Here is a 20,190-nt window from a genome sequence, read left to right on the forward strand (position 1 = left end):
CCCCGCCAACGTTGACGAAAGCTGCTTAGCCCACCCAGTTGCCATGGATACTGTCAGGAGCAGCTCCCAGCATGTGTGTGTGTGTGCCTGTGAGAGAGAGACAGAGAGAGAGAGAGCGAGAGGGAGAGAGAGAGAGAATGAGAGGAGGGAGGGAGGCTGAGAGAGAAAACCAGCAGGCAGGCGTTAAAGCAAGTCAGAGTGGGAGTGAAAGAGCACCAGACAGAAGGGTGTAGAGAGAGAGAGACAGAGAGAGAGAGAGAGAGCGGGGGTCAGTGTATGTGTGGCCAGAGAGAGAGAGAGAGAGGACAGAAAGGCAGCTGGAGAGCTTGAGGGAGACGATAGAGTGGGAGCGATAGAGTGCAAGATAATGGAGGTGCAGTCGGAGTGTGTGGAGCCTCCTGTGGCCCCTCAGTGTGACCCCCAGCCCACAGGGAAGATCAACAAAGCTGCCTTCAAACTCTTCGGAAAGCGGCGCACTGGCTCGGGAATGGCCAGCTTCTTCTCCTTCAGGAACAAAGGGGCTACAAACAGCGGGAACAACGGGAATTCTGACAATGGGAATTCTTTGAACGGAAACAGCTCGGCGTCAGTGGAACTCGTTAGGAGTAAAACCCACGATGGACTAACGGGCTCGAACAACGATGCTGATGGACGGAGAGGGGAGGGGCTTGCCAGCCTGGAGACGGGACCAGTGAGGTCTCTCAGCAAATCGCTGAGTTTCTTCTCTCTACTTCGGCGTGGGAGTTTTAGGTCTAGTGAAAATGGAGGGGCGGGACTTGTTCGGAGAGGGAGGGGCCTGAAGGGCTTTTTCAGCAGCATGCGATGGAGACGCAAGGAAAAAACAAACGAGGGAGAAGGGGAGGAAGTGGAGAGGAAGAGGGAGAAGGATGGGGATGTTGCTGATTCTGAAAAGGTAAAGGATATTACGCTCACCCTTGAACCCCCTCCGCATCATCACCAAGAGGATTGTGGGAATGCAGAGACAGAACCTAACCTAGAGACTCCCACTACTAGTGCTACCATGACACCCCCACACTGTGTTGCCATGCCAGGGCCATCTGGTGAGCCAGACTCCCCCTTTCCTTACACTCCCACTGACTCGCCTCTGCGCCCTCCCATCCAAAAAGCCAAAGCTTCAATTTCCAGCCTCACTCCCTCCCTCGCTACGCCCCCTTTGGATCGCTGCAGCACAGGCGACCCACCTTCGGAGCCCTCGGTGGATCGCCTCTGCTCTCTCCTCTTCACTGACGTCACATCCCTTAAGAGCTTTGATTCACTGACGGGCTGCGGTGACATTATTGCTGACGCAGACGAGGAGGGGCCAGTGGGTAATGGGGGCAGTGGCACCAGCAGCAGCAGCAGTGGCGGGGGAGGAGGCAGTGTGGGAGCGAGTGCTGGCAGAGCAGTTGGCATCACCAGTGCCATGACTCGTGGCTCCCCGGCCAAAACCTCTCTACCTTCCCAGCTGACCCAGCCCATGTTTTCTGTTTCCACAAGCTCAGTGCCTTCCTCCCTCCCAGCCCGGGCCCGGGCACCGCCTCCACCGCAGCAGCACCCTGCAGGTAGTGGTGTGGTGGCCTACATGGGTGGAGGGGAAGAAATGGCCAGTCCAGAAGGAGTGGATGATGCAGATATGCAGGGGCTTTGGCACATGCTGCCCTCTACAGGTGACAACTCCCCTGCCTTGCCCCGATTGCACCAACCTCCCTCCTCCACCCCCACTTCCACTTATCCCCCACGCGCCACCTCCAGCCTCGTGAGCAGCCACCTGCCCTCAGCCCCCAGGAGTGCAGACCGAAAGGTGCCCCAGGTGAAGGCACTGGGACTCAGTAAGATTCCAGTAGTTGGCGGGGCAGGAAGTCGGACGGCTAAACCCCCTCTCCCTCACACACATGGCCGCCTTCCCACCTCCCCTGGTGAAAAAGAGCCGCTTAGTGATGAGGGCTACTGGGACACTCCCTCAGCAACACCCACGGCAACACCCGATGAGAGCGGGCTGCAGCGTAACGAGAGGATGGCCCTGTCACGCGACAGTTGCTCTGGAGACCACCTGTACGACCTCTACAATGACCCTGAAGGAGAGGATGAAGAGCAGGAGGACGATCGACACACTACTCCCTCTCCATCCACTGAATACAAACTGAGCCCAACTTCCCAAACAACTCCTCCCTCCTCCTCCTCGTCTTCCTCCTTCCGATCGATGAAAGGCAGCACTAGCCTTCCTCGGGAGTCGAAGATCCCAGTAAGCAGTAGTAAAACGCCACCCCCCCACTCTGCAAGCCAGTCAGCGCTCTCCTCTGTTCTGGAGGCCGAGTCCCCTCCACCAAAGACTGACGCGCCTCCCCCAGCTCGCACCAGGATCCCTGTATCAAAGGTGCCCGTTCGTCGCTCTGGAAACAAACCTGGCAGAGGAACAGCCCACAAGAAGTAGTTTCTCTCAGATGGGCAGTTCCCTCCTTCTAACTTATGGACTTGAGTGTACATCACTTTGATGCTGTTTATGCAGAGCCAAAAGTTTTCCCAGACCAAGAAAAATGTTGAGCCGTAGAGTTAACAGCCTATAAATTCCTCTCAAATCTTAAAAGCTCTCATTCCTTAAGTGTTTTGGCTTACGACAGGCTAGAATAGAATAAGTGGGTTTGTTCACTCGAGAAAGTCACGAGGAGACTCCAAAAAGCTGGGTTAACACTTCGCAGCTCTCACTGGAACTTTGGAGGCTGACTCTTGACAATCCATGGACTCGCAATAGACACATTTGCCTTGTACCTTCTCCTGGAAAAAAGCCCCTGACCCGCTGAGGGTTTTGACAGCTCATGATTGCACACTGCGAAAGAAAGAAAAAGCAGAGCACCTTTGTATCTTTTACATTTTTTCTTATGGAATTCCACATGGCATAACATGATTTGCTGATAAGGACCTAAACTAATCAGTGGGTTCCCCCCCCCCCCCCGAGTTTGTCATTTTGTCTAATCTGTAACAAATTACCTCCTAATCCTTTGATTTTAGAGCCAAAGTAAAAAAAAAAAAAAAAAGAAAAAGAAAAAGAAAAAATGAAAACCTTCATTTCAAAGCCTCTAATATCTTGAACAGACTCAACAGTATCCTGGAATAACCCAACGTTTTGGTTCGGCTGTTTTCTGTTTTGCTCTTTGAAGTTGGTCTTCTTCCGACCGTTCACTGATTATTAAACTGTATGTGCAAATACCGAGATCTGAACTGGTTTTATTACTTACATACTTTCATACAGCTACACATGTGGCAAAGCTACCCTGCGGAATGCCACACAACATCGTATGTTTTTCTGAGAGGGGGACCTCCTCTGTTTTGACTGGTTCTTTTCTTCTTTTTTTTTTTTTTAATTGTGGATGGACTTCATGCTTAGCATCAGCCTGTTCCATTTGGATCTCGCTTATAACCCAACGCATCACCCCAAGTACATCCATAGGATGTCAATCTCTGGGATTTACAACTGTTGAACCTACCAATGGAAACTTACGAAACTATCGCAATACTCATCCTGGAGGGATCCTTTGCACTGATGCTTCGACACACACACACACAAAATTGTACATGCACACACCCTCTCCCTCTCTGCATGCAGTGCCACACCTACAAGGCGCAAAGGTCAGGGAACATCGTCTCATGCTGAATGATCTTCTTCACACACACTGTTCAACCTTTGGCACTGTCTTAGTAGCTATGCTGGATGACTTTCTTCTCTAAGGACACATGCACAAACATCCAATTTTTTCTAGTTAGTACTTTCTCCCTCACTGGATTTCATACTGTTTTTATAGGCTCCTCCTTCCTTACTCACACTGCACGGATCTTAAACTGTGATGGCACCAGCTCCTTCAGTGCTCTGCTTTCTGTTCTGTCTGTTCATCTCTACTAACTAACACTGTCGAGGCTGATGTGAGCCGAGGACAAGGAGGCATTCTTTCTGTCAGCCAGTGTTAGCGAGCCAGAATATGCCTGCAGGTGTTTTTGTTTTGTTTTGTTTTTTTGTAAAAGTAGGCTGTGACCCAACAGTCACCACACAAGGAAATACAGATGACGGAAATATGTTTTAGTCTCATGATTAACTGAGTCATAGCTTATGACACAAAGAAAAACATTGGGGACTGATATTAAAGTCTTTCACCCTTCTTTTCCTGCTAATATAGCATTGTACAAGTTCATAATAGGAGCCACCACCACAGCAGTGGGTGAATCTGAATGTAGCTTGACATCATTGTAGATCATTGGTCAGCATATATTTTCCTCTGTTGGCCTGTTTTCCTCTTTGTCCCTCTTATGTGGGGGCAAGACAAATGGTGGAGTTTGCTGCTTGCTAAGTCCCCCGTGCTCTGAAAAGCAAAGACAGACTACTGCACAGTGTTGCAGCCTCGCAAAGCACCACTTGTTTTAAGAATGAGGGGGTGTAATGCAGTCTTAAAAGGCCTTTGTCAGTGATTCAGCGAGACAAGTTACAGGGAGCAGAGTGTTCACCCTGCCCTTCAGTTAACGAGAGACTTTTATTTATTTATTTTTATAGGAAAAAGACATTTGAGATGATGCAAGTTCTCTCTAATCCTGACCATAATGTTACCAATGGGGTCATTCTAGTTCATGATAGCTTTCCATCTCATTTAGGATTGTGACGATTGATCCACAACACTGCTCCGGGTTCAGATGTCTTTTCAGGCTCCTCACGGTGCAGCGCAGGACAGGCCATGGGGTAACCTGATCCGAGGTCTGTTCTGCAGTAAGTGTGTTTCTCACCCAATTAAAAAGGGCAGGATAAAGGTCATCTGGGGAGCAGAGGATGATCATGTCCTTTTATGTTTTCTCTGCCTACACTGTGCTCTTCACTCTTTTGATTTATCATGCAATCACCCTCATTCCCCATGCCTTTGAGTGCCGACTGACTAAAGAGTGATTGGATGGAAACAGGCGGTGGCATAAAGTGACTTTTTGGGTGATTCCGAAGAGTCCATGATTTCCCTCCATGAATGTCACCAACCAAATGGAATTAATGTGAAGACTAAGAGAAGGGAACTTTGAACTGGAAAAGGAAAGATCTTTATGCCTCATATGTTTGTTTAGATATTCCTTGGTTGATCTACCACCTGCTACAGTTTGGTGTGAAAATAGAAAGGTTGTACCTCCACTTCTCAGTTAAAAACTTTAAGTTGAACATTTTGGTACCTCGATCCATCCATCCATAAGCAAAGTAATGATAACACTGAGGCCACCATATTGCCACTTTGCTCACTTCCTTGTATTTCCTTTCCAGACTGATGCCATTGACCCTCTTTTCTTTCTGATTACAAATCTGGGCCTTTTTTGTGACCATTCTCTGCGATGAAAAGCACATTATGTTTTCCTTCTTTTTGTTACTGTCTGTTTGTTCACAGTGTGAAATCTTTCCACTTTTCATATTTAATGAATAAAACTGTGTTTGCGCTGATGGACCAGCTCCTGACTCTTTGTAACCACATTCACACAAGAATCCCTACACCTAAATGTTAGAGGTTTTGTGTGCCTGTAGAATTAAATCCAAACTAAAAAGAGCGTTTCCCTCTTCAACTCCCTTCTCCGTCTCTCCACCCCCACATCCTGCATCCTGGTGGCTTTAAATCCCCAAGGAGCAGGCTGGCTGGGAGAAAGGGTGACAGACATGCTTTTGTTGACGTGCAGTGTGTGGCATTTTTGTTGTGGCATCGCACTTGGAGAGGGGTTGGCTTGGCTTGAGAGCAATCGGCTATCAATACATTATATTGATCGCTGAGAGGAAAGCCTCTCGCACGTGTCATTGTCTGCTGTTGGTCTCATGGGAGAGGACAAAGAGACAGAGACCGACAGCCAAAATGATGACAAAGACAGGCAGCTGATGCACAGCTGATGCATGTGGAACCTGTGTGTGTGTGTGTGTGTGTCTGTGTTTATGTGTCCTGAATACGGATGAAAGGGAGGGTCTCATTGTTCAGAGGAGGACACATGTTGCTGGAGAAAAGCTTATATGTTGTTGTGGTGTGGGCGCGCATGCATGTGCAGTGGGAGGAGGATTTGGTGCAGTGCGAATCCCCTTTGTAATGGTGCAGCAAACCCCCCCCCCCCATCAAGCTCCCTTCCTCTCTCTCTCTCTCTCTCTCTCTCTCTCTCTCTCTCTCTCTCTCTCTCTCTCTCTCTCTGTTTCTGCACACTGAGGTTTATGTAAAAGCCTTACGTAAGACCATAACACTCACTTGTACCGGCCCACCGGATCAAAGCTAGTGATGCTGACAGAGAGAACGGTGCGCGCTGGTGCGCGTGTGTGTCGGCTGATCTCATCATTAATCTGCTGCTGCTGCTGCTGCTGCTGCTGCTGCTGCTGCTGGTGTTCGGGTGCTGGATGTGGTCCTCATTGTGAGCCATGTCTGCGCCTGTGTGTGTGTGTGTGTGTGTGTGTGTGTGTGTGTGTGTGTGTGTGTGTGTGTGTGTGTGTGTGTTTGTTTGTTTGTTTTGGTGCATAAATCTTGTATGAGTGCATGGATTTAGTTTGAACTGAGAAACAAGTTCCTCTTGATACATACCACAGATGTCAAGAGAACAATAGAGGGACTGAGAAAGATGTTTGGAAAAGAAGAAGTGGGAGAGCAAGTCTTTATTTAGATTTTATTCCATCTACTTTCAGTGCTCTTAAATGTAGTGTTCAGCCAGCCTGCACAACTTTGTGTACAAGAGCCACAAGTAGCATTGATAATGTGCTGGTGTGAGACACCAGACTCATGGGTCTATTTTGAATGGAATGAGGGTGATTTTTACTGCTCTTATGTTCGACATTTTTATTTTTAACACTATGACTGAATAAATGTGTAACATGGTCTTGCTTTGACATAGGAGCATAGCATGTGTATAATTGCTTCAGCCAGCCAACTGTACAATCAGTTATCCGTATGATGTAGCAAGGCTAGTTTCTTGCGAGTGTCTGGATTTCTCTCAGCAGCCTTTCCTTAGAGCAGGAACATGAGGCTGACTACGTGTCCATATTCCAGGCTATATCCGTATCTACTTAAGTTAACTTTTATCATTTCAACAAAGTGATATTGTGTAAGTGCTCTGCCACAGTCCCTATAAACTTTGACTATTATATAATATACTAACATAAAACTATTTTTATTATATACTGTACGCTTGAGATATCATAATAATATATTAGTTGAAAATGATAAAATGAGGAGGTGTTTATATTTTGCTATACAGCACAGTAGTAAAGTAGACTGCCCTGTGTTGAATGTAGCCACTGAATTACAGACACAGCTGAAGGTCAGACTGATATTTCTAAAAAATCTCATGGTAGGCAGGGTTTCCTTGCCCTGATAAATGTGCATGTGATGGAGCCCTAAGCACCATTCAAACGCTGTACCCCACATTCTGCATGGCAGCCTCTCTACAGCCGTTCCCATAGTAACTCCACTAGGTCAACCAATGAAAAGAGGGGGCTGGGCAGGAAGGAGGATGGGAGTGTGTTTTGGGGGGGGTGGCGGCGGCGGTTTCTGACACAGTGTGTGTGTGAGAGTGCTGCTGCTACAGTAAAACGAGCGTGCTCACCTACACGTCGAGGAGCACATGAATGTACGATGTGGTCACAGACACAGCTGCATATCCTTACTCCTTGTCAGAGTGTAAACGTGAACATCCCATAATAAACCATCAACAGGCGTGTGAAGAAGGAAGTGCTCTGACCTTCAGCACACATCCTCTAACACATCAATTCTTCATGCAAAGGATCGACTTTGGTTTTCACCTCTGCAACCTCACAGAGAGCCCCTGCCACCATCACCACCATTTTTCCTCTCTGTGCATCCCCTTCCCTCTGCCCCCCTCTATCCTTCCTCACTTATTTCACTCGCTCTCATATGATGCCACAGTTCCTGTCAGGGCGATGTTGTGCAATCCCACTTTTCAATAATTCATCAACCGCAGGGCTTTGACTCCGTGAATCAGCTGTACATCGTGAAGACACATGCATGCAGCACACTGTGATGCTGGGCGAAAGCTGAAACGTTTTAAACCGGTTTGCACTCGTTGAATAGTATAAAGGACCCATTAAAGATCGTGATTTGTCCACTGTGACAAATTCTAACTTTGAAATGATACCACGCCTGGAAACGAGATTCTCGAATCAGTCGCCAACTGAATGAGAGCTTCTGAGCAGCAGAGCAGAATATGAATTGAGTTATGAATCACGAGAGTAGTGATTAGGTCAGGGGAGTTGGTTAATGGGCTGATGCACAGCACAATGGCTTGAATTTACTATTAAATATTGAATTAACATTTCCACTCAACTAGATTTGTACTCAAACCTTTGTTGGACACAACTGGTACGTAACCACCCGTTAGCTAACATTTATTCTGCACCTTTCCACAAGCTCTGTTAAAAAAAATATTTTGGCTCCATAAAAAACATTTACATTATCAACATGACCCACTAATGTTACGTAGTCATAATCTCGAATAAGGGTGGAAACGCCAGCAATAGGTTAAAAAGGTGGTCTTAAATTCGAGGAATGCTATGTATTTGACACTCTAAGCGTGAGTCCCATCGCTTCCCATACAAGCAGCACATCTGCAGTGTAAATGTTCTGTGTTTTAGTTAAATTAGCGTCACACAGGCAGGCTTAACAGATTTTCTTTCGCGAAAACAAGCACAGTACAAACATTCTGTCAAGTCATCCATTCAGGATTAAACCGATTAAAAGCACGGCGCTGGCACACCGATGTCAAGCAGGAGCCTTTTTCCTACTCCTGTTCCTTCAGGTTTCTACACCGCGTTCAGACTGAGAGATGATAAAGCGACTGTGCTGACACTGAAAACCTGTGCAGGCTTGCTAATTTCATACACAGAAATTGATGGGACAAAATCTACAAAGAACTGGACCAATAAACTGCATCAATAATGGCATTTGTAGCGTTGTCTGAAATGTGTTTTTATGTTACTGTGAGAGTTTTGTCATATCCGACACAAATCTCTTTTGCATGCCTCTCCTGCAAGTACTTCGGTTACAGCAAGTGACTGGTTTTCTGACACAACTGACCTTACAGTAAGACAACTGTAACAGATGCTTAACATGGACCTTGTGGAACTTGATTCACCTCAGCAACGATTACCTGACACATTGTTAGAGGGATTGACTTATTTTATTTTGAATGGTTACAGGCTCAGTTCATGGACCATTACAATAATGACCAAACCACACATTAATACAGATAACAAAGAGTAGGTACAGTCATCACATGGGTTTGGATTGTGTAAAATACATCTTCATTGCAAAAGGCCACAAATAACAGTAAACCCAACCATCAGAAAGAAGAAAAACAAGACACATTAAGCAGCGTGTCATTGCCACCAAAATTATTTGTTTACCTTTGTCATTATTAACCCACAACCTCAAAAAAAGGGCAAAAAAAAATAGTTGTGTAGAGCTTATAGACCATATTCATATGGCGGCCATGACACTCAGGGTGTGAAGCTCAAACGTTGTCCTTCTGTGTTCCGGGCTGCAAGCCCTACATTTGTTTAAGCCTGGAGGTGAAACACACTGAATGGAATCAAATGTTAATGTCAGCGAGGCAGCGGTTGGATGCCAATGTTGACTTTTGTTGATTGGACGCGAAATGGTTACAAAACCATGTTGTTGTTCCATGAAATATTGCCTGATGTCCCTCCAGATTTTCAAACATCTCTTTCCCAACTTCTCCCCGTTTAGCTATGATGCATAATATTTACTGTAATAGTGCTGTGTTGCATTTCCTTACTTTACATGCGTCACAAACGGTTATGGTTTGATTAGGTTAAGGCACATAAAGTACGTGCTTAGGTGTAGGAAAAGTAAAAACTGGTTGAAATTCACAATCCACTGTCTTTTCAGCTGCCGATAGATTTGGAGGCGGTAAACATTCCCTACGTTTTCTCAACTTGCAACCCAGCACAGTAACACAGCAGCATAACCTGGTCCCAGCATTTGAGCTTCATACCATGACATCAAGAGGAAAATGGCTGCCATTACGACATTGCATGAAAAGGTTTCAACACAAAAGTCTAACTATATGTTTCTCATTGTTTCCAGTGTGCTCCATATGCACAATGAGCAAATGCAGTAACACTAATGTCAAGTACAAAAAAAACTAACTATTGTATAACTTAGAAAGAAAAAATGTGAAACCCCTTCACCACCTCATTGGCCAAACTTATGTAATATCTGCAATTGCCATTCATAAAAGTGTACTAGATGCAACCCTTGTCAAACTGCCTTTGATGTGGTGTTTCAAAACCACCACTTACCATTACCAGCCTTTCCATTTCTGTGAGGAAAGGCAGGGCCAAGCAAATTCATTTCGTTTTTCATTTCGTTGTCTTTCCGCTCATCCGTGAGGGTCGCGGGATGTTGCCGTTTCCCCCTAAGGGGCTGTGGGGCTGACTGGGGCCAAATCCAGTTCACACAATGGGCATAGGCCAGGGTACACCATGGATGAGTTGCCAGCTCATCGCAGGACATTTGTATAGCGCAATTCAGACAAAAGGCAACTCAAAGTGCTCTACAGGGGCACACAAATAACATTAAAAGAAATTAACAATTGCATTTAAAAATACATTTAAAAAAACAAGTGAGAAGATGTCAAGAAACTGAGCATTAAAACAAGTAGAAATAGGGAAGTATGCTAGAATAGAAAAGGTTTAAAAAAGACATGAGCAGAAAATAAAAGTCAGCAGAAAGCTGGTTGTACATTAGAACTATGTGAAGGCACTAAACAGAGTGAATTTCACACAGTGATATACTTTTGAGGATTGCGCCAACTGGCAAGAATCTTTGTACTTCATGACGTTTACATTGACTTTATGTCACTCGCTCACACCCACCCACACACACACGTGCACGCACACACATTTATGCACATGCTTGCATTGATAATCTGGCACACGCCCCAAGACAGAGTTGGTTGAGATCAACACTGAAACACCAATGAGTCTACTGTAAACAGCAGTCCCAGATCCACATCCTCCTTCAGCTTGGCGGGGCGTCAATGTCCACATTGATAAAAGTGTACAGTCTATCCTTCACAATCTCCTTGACTGTGTATTTTAGGGTATTAATCCCATCTTTATCCATGGTCCACTGGGTTTTGCTCAGTTTATGCGGATTCTCGGGATTAGGCTCATTGTGCTTGTCTCTCACGTGTTTGATCATCTTGTACTTTCCCATCACCATGTCAGGTCGAGAAATGGACATCCCACGGAAGATTACTCGCTTATAGATGTCGTCGTCCTCACCTCCCCAGCCCCAGTAAGTGTTCGGGAAGCCGTTGATCTTCAGGAACTGGCTTTTGGACAATGACGAAACCCCACCAAAGTATTGGTTATAAGGTAGCTGGAAGTTAAATTTGTCCATAGCCACGGCCAAATGTCGTGGATTGTCAAAACATCTATAGAGGTTGCGGTCATCCATAGGAACCAGGTCAATGTCCGAGAAGACAAAGCACTCATAATCGTATTGCTTCAGTGCTTCGACATAGCCTGCGTTCATCAGTTTAGCCCGGTTGAAGACGCCCTCACCGTCCTGATTGATGACATACACACCATAGTCCAACTGCTGTCGTATCAATATAGGATGGAGGTAATACAGCCAGTGCTTCAGGTGCTCATGCCGATTTCGGAACGCGATGATGATCGCCACCTTGACAGAAATTAGATACGAAAGTTTGCTTTAATATAGATGTAAAAACCATTAAAAGTCAAGTCCAGTCAGTATTTGAAAACCATTTTAACATCAGTAAGTCTTTTAGCAGTTGATGCAGAATACGATGAAGTATGGCTGCTACTTAGAACACTGGGTTAATTTAGATCCATGTTCATAAAAACATTCAGTTTCTGTTGTTCTTTTTTTTTTTTTTTAAACTAAATTGTTTTTGGATCTTGCATCTTTAACAAACTGTTTCTATAAACATGTCTTAGTTGTTTAGTTTTGCATCCTTGAATAGTTTGCATATTTTATGTCTTTTTAAACTGTTGCTCATTATCATTGTAAATAAGGGCTGCCTGCAATTAAAGGTGTCATTTTGGGGAAGAAATTTTAATCAGAAAAGAAAGATATTGAATACTGAATCAACAAACTGGCCTCAAGGGACAATGGGAATTTCATACTAAATTTCATCACCACCCTTCTAGCTTCAGACAGTGTTCTGCGGACCTTATGTTCCTCTGAGTACAGCGTGTTTATTCATTTATGGAAAAACTAAATATTCCTGAGTTTAAATGAATACCTCATTGATATGTAAATATTAAATTCTGAGTTTCAGTTTCTTCTTGAAAAAATAAATAGTTCCCCTTTAGATAAAGGTAATATTCATAAGCGCTTATTTCAGTCATTTTGTTTTGACACATTATACCATTATACTTCATATAAAATTGAAAAGTTATCTTTTTATTTCTGCACTTAATACTATTATTCTACGTTCTGTTCTGTTCATTCATTCACTCACCTTATGTTGTGAGATGCAATCTGGTGGCTTGTATCGTCCTCCCTCCTGAAGACGAGAGCTGAGACCCTCTCTCACCTCATCAATAGTCCGGGTTGAGTCAAACTCGACATGCAGAGGACCAACAAGGTTTGGAGGGATGTCAGGACAGGATCCTAAAGTCTTTTTCGTAGGAGCCACCATCTTTTGGCTGGTTTCAGTTGTCTCCATTTTCCCCCTCAGCTGTTTCTCGTGTTTTGTTGTCATCTGAGAAAGGGTGTCATTTCCATTTGCCACACTACGTGGCTGAGTCGGAAAAGTTAGAGTGCAGTTATGGCTGTGGAGTAGAAGCAGAGTAAAACACACCAGCCCAAGCACAATTAAAAGGGTCAGGATATTAAAAAGTCTTTTCAGCATTTTTGCTATCCCTGTTGGTCAGTGCTGTGTACTCATCAGCTCCCGTGTGTCTCTGCCACCTGTGATTTGCAAGTCCAATGTTTTCCAATGTTCAACACAAAAGCAGCCAGACAGGTTTTTTATTTTCTTTCACCAGCCTCCTTGGTCACGTCAGCAGACCAGGTTAGGCTGCACACCTTATGTTAATAATTGATGATGCTTTACATCATGTGTTTCCACGAACCCAGAATCTATTGTATGGTTCAGTTAAAAGAAGATTATTGTGTGACTCAGTATGTCTACAATACCATCATGTATGTTATTTTAATTTCTATATTATCTACAAGTGCTTGTTTCAGACTGATTTTAATTTTATTAGACAACAACAAACACAAGAGTAATGCACTAGCAAGAAAAACAATTGTATTACTGGCTAAAATGAAAAATACAGTATTAATGCGATATATAATAGAGCATTAATAATATCTCCTGTATGTTGGCAGATGGGGCCCTCTGCTGGTGTGTGACTGCTTGAGTGTCTGGTCTAAAGCTGGTCAAAGAACATGCTCTCAACCCTGAAATAAGTCCTCAGACAGATCTTTTTGGAAAAAAAAAATCTGAAATTTATCACGCACATACACGAGCAGATGTCCCTCTGATTTCTGTCTGTTGCCCTTACTCTTGTAGAAATAGTGTGTCACCTTACAAATACTGCAGGGCATGATATTCCCTCAGCAGGAAGAACAGTACTAAGGGGATTTCCAAAGTGTCTGCCTGGTAATGTCACCGGATGATATCTTGCACAGCGGTTCCTATTCATGGGCAGATGAGCCAATCGCAGGCCAGCTAGGGGAGTGCAACCAAAAAAAAACAATGAGGAACCTGGTCTTATGTCAATACAGACAAATGGGGTCAGGTATCAGTTGAACAGTTCGCACCCATCTTTACATTGTCCCCTGAAGGAACTGTGCATTCAGGGCTGTTTCAGTGTATGTCTTTAGGCCTTTTGTGATGATCTAGTCATCACCAGAAGGTCACTAACTGGAGTATGTTGAGCCGAGGAAAGCCTGCAGTTAAGGTATAGAGATGTTTTAAGCTAACATGGGTAATCAATAGGTAAATAGAAAACTGAGGGTTTTGAAGCACAGCTCTGCAGATCTGACACATTCAGATGAAGGGTGCAGTGTGACGTGGAGGGGGGGGGATATTTAGTTTCAGTGTGGAGAAATGGATCCTTTCCTGCTAACAGCCGGAGCATATGAGCTAACTATCACTCACAGTACGGAACTGGGAGACATGGTGTTTGTTTTCCATTAAGTCATCATATTGTTTGAACGTCTTTGCATCCATACATTCTAAAGAATGTACTGGGATTTTCTCAAATATGGTCACATTTGATTAAATAAGACAGAATATATTTATAACATTTCAAGTGATAATAAAACATCTCATGATATTAATTGTTTTTGTTTTTTTTGGCCTTTTCTGGCTTTATTGACAGGATAGTTGAAGAGTGTGACAGGAGGCAGGGTAAGGGAGGGGGGGTGACACGCAGCGGGGGGACCCGGGCCGGGAGTCCGCTGCAGAGCCTCGGCACATGGGTCGCATGCGCTACCAACTGAGCTAAGCGGCACCCCATCATGATGTTAACTGTTGATGTTAATTGACAAATGATTGCCTCTGTTTGGAACTGGTTGGATGACACATGTGCGCCTGGGGGTCTGGGGTCTGAGAACATGGTTGTCTGGTTCCTTAAATAACGTACTGGCTCACAAGTGTGCAATGTCATGACTTTGTCTACCAGTGATGAAGTAAAATACTTAACTGCAACATTTAGGTAACTGGCTTTATTGTCATTTCATCAGTTAGAACGTCATGGTCATTTTAAGTGATGAAAGATGTTTTCCTCAGCAGTGACAATCTGACTAGTGGCTTTCCACAAGTACATATAACTAGGTTTGTCTGAATTAAAGACAGAATATGTAACAGTTCTGCATCAGAATGTCTAAGAACCTAATAGACTTGGGTGTATATTTTTGTTGCGTTATGTAGTCACTTTATCCCAAATATTTTCATCAATGTTCAAACCCAGAGATTCACGTTGTCTGTGAACATTTGGGCCTGAGTCACTTCATAAATTTTCCATCAGCAATGGTGACTGTCTGATGACAAAGACAACAACTCCCATGATCCCAAGCTGCTTCACAATGTCACCAAAGGTTGCCATTTGTTTTGACGGAGAAACCCCGAGCAGCAGAAATGCCACACTGTGCATTTGGATTTAAAGCTGAACTCTGTAGCCTGAATAGATTACCTTTAAGATCCACCCAGTAGCACTGAAGGCCAAAGATTCCTACTGCACCCATTATACACTCAACTGGTGACGCTGTTGTTAACTCTTACAAACAGGGACCACAGGGACGCGGCAGCTTGGTTTGTAGTTGCAGAATAAAGCATGACTTATGAGAACAAATAATCAGGTCATTAATTCCGGACAGTGCTACACAACATGTCTTAAAACACTTAACTGCATCGCCGCTAATGGCCGTGCTGCCCCAGACATCCCATGCACCAGGGTGGCTTTTACTGTAAGCGAGGTTTGGATTTTATTTTATCCATCTTGTCATTTTAAATGTAAGTGTTGTTCTGGCTGACGTGAAAAACACCAGTTGTTTCAGCTCAAATTGGTGCGTTGGGTTGGCTTTGCTCAAAAAAGAGCTCCGTGTTCAATTTAGTGAGTGTTTCTTGTGCGGTGGAAAGATAACTGAAACTGAGGCTGTCTACTGTCATCTCTGCAAGCGTACTGACTGTGTGCGCTGTAAAACTGCGTATTTGTCTGTTTTGGTATCTGTCATGAAGAAACGGGCTCAGTTAAGTTTCTTTCTTTCTTTCTTTCTTTCTTTCTTTCTTTCTTTCTTTCTTTCTTTCTTTCTTTCTTCTTTTCTTTCTTTCTTTCTTTCTTTCTTTCTTTCTTTCTTTCTTTCTTTCTTTCTTTCTTTCTTTCTTTCTTCCTTCCTTCCTTCTTTCCTTTCCAAATTTAGGCTCACTCGTAATGTATTCCCATGCTAGAGATTCTGTCCAGCGGCTAATTATAGCTGTATGTAAGCTATGGCTTTAAGTAGTGTTACTGACACTGCTGTGGGAGGAAGGGTTAAGAAATAAGCAAATGTTCCCACATTCCCTAACATTTTTCCCAGGGCTTTGATGGAGATGTTCCTTTGTCCATTTACTATGGTTCATCACGTCCACCGTGGGGATTCCTTTTTTGTTTTCATTCCTGCCTCAGTTATGTGATATACATGGTTAATATGTTGATGTTGGCCCTCAGCTGAATTTGAGTTCTCAGGGCTGAAAAATAGCCTGAGGTGCCAACCAAGATGTTAAATATTTGCTTAAATCATAATTCTGTCTAAAAGCATTTAGTGACCATAAAAGCTGAACTTTTTGACTCCTGAAAAGCTAGAATAATACTGGATATGGGTGCTTTTCCAGCCTCAGGTATTTAATTAGTGGTTTGTTGTTGTAGATGTTTGAGAGAGTGAAGAGAAAGGATCTTATAATTCAAATATCACTCATTTAGAATAAAAAAATAAAGTTTAAAAGTTATGTACTTAGTTTAGTGGAGAAAGAAATGTTAGAATGGAAGTGACCAAACCACCAGAAAGCACATAGTTTTATCTGCTATTGGGATTATTTTGTTGTGAGTTTAACAGGCACGTATACTATTTTAAAAGTGTAGTTTCAAAAAAATTTTTTTTAAATTTTCTTCTGAGAACAGCTTGTTTATTCAGTTATGAAAAAAATAAATATTTCCAAGTTTGTGTGTTTACCTCATCAAAATTGTAAATATTAAAATCCTTCACCAAAAACTTCATATTGTACCATCATGTGTACAGTACAATTACATGAGTGCAGTCTGGTGTGTCGCCACTAGAGGCTGATCATGTATCACCAATAAAGAATGTGCATGTGAGCCACACAGTACTGGCAGTCTCTTAGCACGCCTGTGTGTAGGATCCTGTACATCCCACAAGACACATACACATACATATATAAACCCATACACACATTACATGCATGCCCATGTGCATTAATTTGTGTGTTTAGCATGTGTCTCTTTCTGAGAGAATTCTGCTTTCTGTTCTCAACCACACACTTTTGGATAACTGGGCTGTTGTTTGCAGAGAAACCTGATCCTGAGGCCTCTAAAGATGGAATCCAGCTTCAGTTTGAACATTTTTAATAGATTTTTTTTTTCTTTTCTTTTTTTACACCTCCTCCCACGTTCTCTTTTGCTTATTTTCTCTGCTCCCACCAACTCGAGTTTCGGAGCAGGAATGATGCTTACCAAGACACATTTGCAACGAGAGGAGCAGGCTTGTTGGATGGACATCCAACCCAAACGGAGCTAGCGAGACTGGTAAACCCCTGCAGATTCAGCCACACAAGGCTTTGCTGGCACTGTGGTATCCCTTCGGAAGGTGGGCGGGTCTGCTTTTTTTGGACCCACATTTTCCTTAGCGTGCATGCTTGTGGTGACAGAGTGACATTTATGCGAAAGCTGTATAATTTCTTAATTAAATAGATGAGTGGACTTCAAAACATGTGCTTCCCTTTGGTCTTGGTCGAGAAGTTTACACAACTCATCCAGGATTTTTTTCTGTTGTGGTGATACAGAGCCGTCTCCCCAGTTCCTCAGTGCCATTGTAAGTGGGTTCTGTAAGCATGGGATTTTGAGAGAATTGTCTTAATAACACACTACCACACCATGCATGCAGATATACAGGAATTTTTCACAGTCAGTTTATTTTCATATGGGTCTCAATCAACCTTTTTTGACCAACAAAACACTCACAAGGGTGCCAAGAATTGAATTTAAAAGATCCACATTGTAGGAAAAGAGAGTGGGCATTTTTTAAGAAAATATATGTGTATATGTTTTGTAGCTCGAAATGTCAAAATGTCAAGTATCTTTGGCCGAGTTTAGATCCTCTGAGAATATCAAAGCTTGCTGGAGGCAAGACAATATATTCCCCCCACCAAAAATCTGAATACACTGCATACATGCATTTGCTGCAGCCATATAGACAGATGTGAACACACACACAGACACACACACATGCACATTTATACTGAACCACAGCTCTTAAAACAACCCTAGTTACAGCCTAGAGAACTCAGCAGTTTAGTGAAACATGATGCCCAGACCATAAAAGTGTGTTTGTGTGTGTGTATGTGTGTGTGTGTATGTGTGTGTGTGTGTGTGTGTGTGTGTGGTTTTGAGTGGTCTCAGCTGTGTGGGACACACTGCAATGACAACCAATCAGAGCTAATTCAGAATCAGAGTGGTTTTGACGGCTCCACGGTCTACCCGGGGGAACAAAGCCGTTTGTGTGTGTGTGTGTGTGTGTGTGGTTGTGAGAGTGTGTACGTGCGCACACTTCTCAACCTCACTGTGCACTCCACCTGCTTCTCATTGCCCAAATGGTCTCACAAAACCTGTTTTTTGATGTATTCAGCACTTGTACTCAAAAGCTTTTATTCCATAGGCACGAAAATGACAGAAATGTTTGAAAGGTATTTGAATTCGAATTGAAATGATCAAAGAAATCAATTAAAAAGCTCTCTCTGTGTCAGTTTTTTGGGGGAAATCATTGCTGCTTACCAAATCTCTTTCTCATGTTTACAAATTTCTGTCGTTCATAATCAGCTGAGTTTAATGTTGTTTAGTTTAACTATGACTACCAATAAGGTGCAGGCTAATTTCTGACTGAATTGAAGAGATGAGGCACCAACTAATACCCCCCTCCATTCAACAATTTACTTCCACTCTCTTCTACTCTGTAAAACCAAGATGTGATACAGTGTTATTCAAAAAGTGTTCACACACCCCTCAGCATGAAAGCACGGTACATTACGCTTCACTACTTAAAATACAAACGGGTCGACAACTGTCCATGACAAGGTTTTTTTTTGTTAAAGGATAAGTTCACCTAAAAAGTACCCTACCGAAGTCGATGGCGACTTACCTGATGTCCATTGGCATTTGGGTTAGTGGATAATGACTGATGTCTCATTTTTGGGTGAACTCATCCTTTGATAGAGTTATCATTCCTGTTACAAACCATCATGGCTGCAGCCTGTTACAATAGGTCTTTGTAAACTGACATTATAACCATTTGAGATTGACCTGATACAACTTGAGCTTGCTTCCTTCACTGGGTCAAAATAACCATACTTCAGTAACGGATATGAATCCAACAGCAATAAGTGAACAGACGGTGATGAGTAAGACTCTTACAGGATCTATGTTGTGACCGCAAACAAACAGAGCATTGTAAACGGTTCAACAACTCAATAGTTACAAGATCTGAGAGTCAAACTTATTAACGCATTTGTTTTCCAAGGCATGTCATCCTGCGTCAGTGCTGAAGTGGGAAAATCCAAATAAAGTCTATTTTGATGACCCTAAACAAGTCATGCCACATTACTGGGCTCAAAGGCTGCATTTATCTTTGCTGGTGGTCTGACCAGTAAAGAGCTAACATAGGAATATTTGGACACGAACATTAGACCTCAGCCCTTAGGACAACAAAAATACCACTTGAAACAGGACAGGGAGAGGATGTGCATCACAACTGAGGAAGTGACAACTGTTATTAGAGGGTGAATCAGGTAAATATGTTAAGGCTTTGATTCATTCACATATTCACATAAATCAGTCCGGAATAATAAAAGCACCCTGGGGATGGATTTGAGACGCAATCTCTAGTCTATCTTCATGAATGCAATTCCAGGTTAAGTGCCTTGCTCAAGAGTAGAGATCTTCTATTCCCCTGCCTAGGTTTTCCCACCCTGTCCAAGTGTGTGATCAGTCAGTTTCATGGTCACGTAAGTCTGCCACTCTACCCTTCGGGCTACGACCATTTGCGGTGTTTAGGAGAAAGCTGAGTTGGCAACATCAGGTCTTCAAAAGTTGGAGAAACACCAGCCCTAAGTCTCTGGGCTGGGGGCGAAGAGCCGGGAAGGGAAAACCGTCAAGCACCCTCCTCTGCTCCCCTTATCATCCATCGCTCTCGTTTTCTACGTGACGCGAGGCTGGCGTTCTCCCAATGGGCCCTGTGGCGATGTGTCAGTAGCAAGTGGAGAGCGAAGGAGAGGAGCTCAATTAGGGCCCATTGACGTATGGTCTTCACGCCTAACTATCTTCTTTCTCCCACCCCTGATAGGTAGCTCTGTAGAGGCTCACTCTCCCTCACTTGTTCGCTCAGTCACACATTTGCTACCTCGAACACCCACACACGAGCTGTCTCG

General features: G+C 43.6%; 2 protein-coding genes across 2 annotated transcripts; one reads left to right on the forward strand and one right to left on the reverse strand.

Moving 5' to 3' along the window:
* The first annotated feature begins 206 nt into the window (after positions 1-206).
* Positions 207-5,442, forward strand: amer2 (APC membrane recruitment protein 2). The gene has a single exon (XM_037078378.1). The coding sequence runs from the start codon at positions 368-370 to the stop codon at positions 2,429-2,431; it is 2,064 nt and encodes a 687-aa protein (XP_036934273.1). The 5' UTR covers positions 207-367; the 3' UTR covers positions 2,432-5,442.
* A 3,713-nt stretch (positions 5,443-9,155) lies between these two features.
* LOC119008242 (beta-1,4-galactosyltransferase 1-like) lies at positions 9,156-13,020 on the reverse strand. The gene is made up of 2 exons (XM_037078309.1): positions 12,505-13,020; positions 9,156-11,699 (listed from the first exon to the last, which is right to left on the reverse strand). The coding sequence occupies exons 1-2, from the start codon at positions 12,895-12,897 to the stop codon at positions 11,031-11,033; spliced, it is 1,062 nt and encodes a 353-aa protein (XP_036934204.1). The 5' UTR covers positions 12,898-13,020; the 3' UTR covers positions 9,156-11,030.
* Between the last annotated feature and the right edge of the window lie 7,170 nt (positions 13,021-20,190).

This window comes from Acanthopagrus latus, chromosome 19 (assembly GCF_904848185.1).
Source record: "Acanthopagrus latus isolate v.2019 chromosome 19, fAcaLat1.1, whole genome shotgun sequence".
Classification (NCBI taxonomy): domain Eukaryota; kingdom Metazoa; phylum Chordata; class Actinopteri; order Spariformes; family Sparidae; genus Acanthopagrus; species Acanthopagrus latus.

Excerpts from the sequence above, each read along its gene's own strand:
- amer2 (XM_037078378.1), top strand. The coding sequence starts at position 368 with ATGGAGGTGCAGTCGGAGTGTGTGGAGCCTCCTGTGGCCCCTCAGTGT.
- LOC119008242 (XM_037078309.1), bottom strand. The coding sequence starts at position 12,897 with ATGCTGAAAAGACTTTTTAATATCCTGACCCTTTTAATTGTGCTTGGG. Across the intron at positions 11,700-12,504 it reads ATTGCATCTCACAACATAAG|GTGGCGATCATCATCGCGTT; the intron begins GTGAGTGAATGA and ends ATTTCTGTCAAG.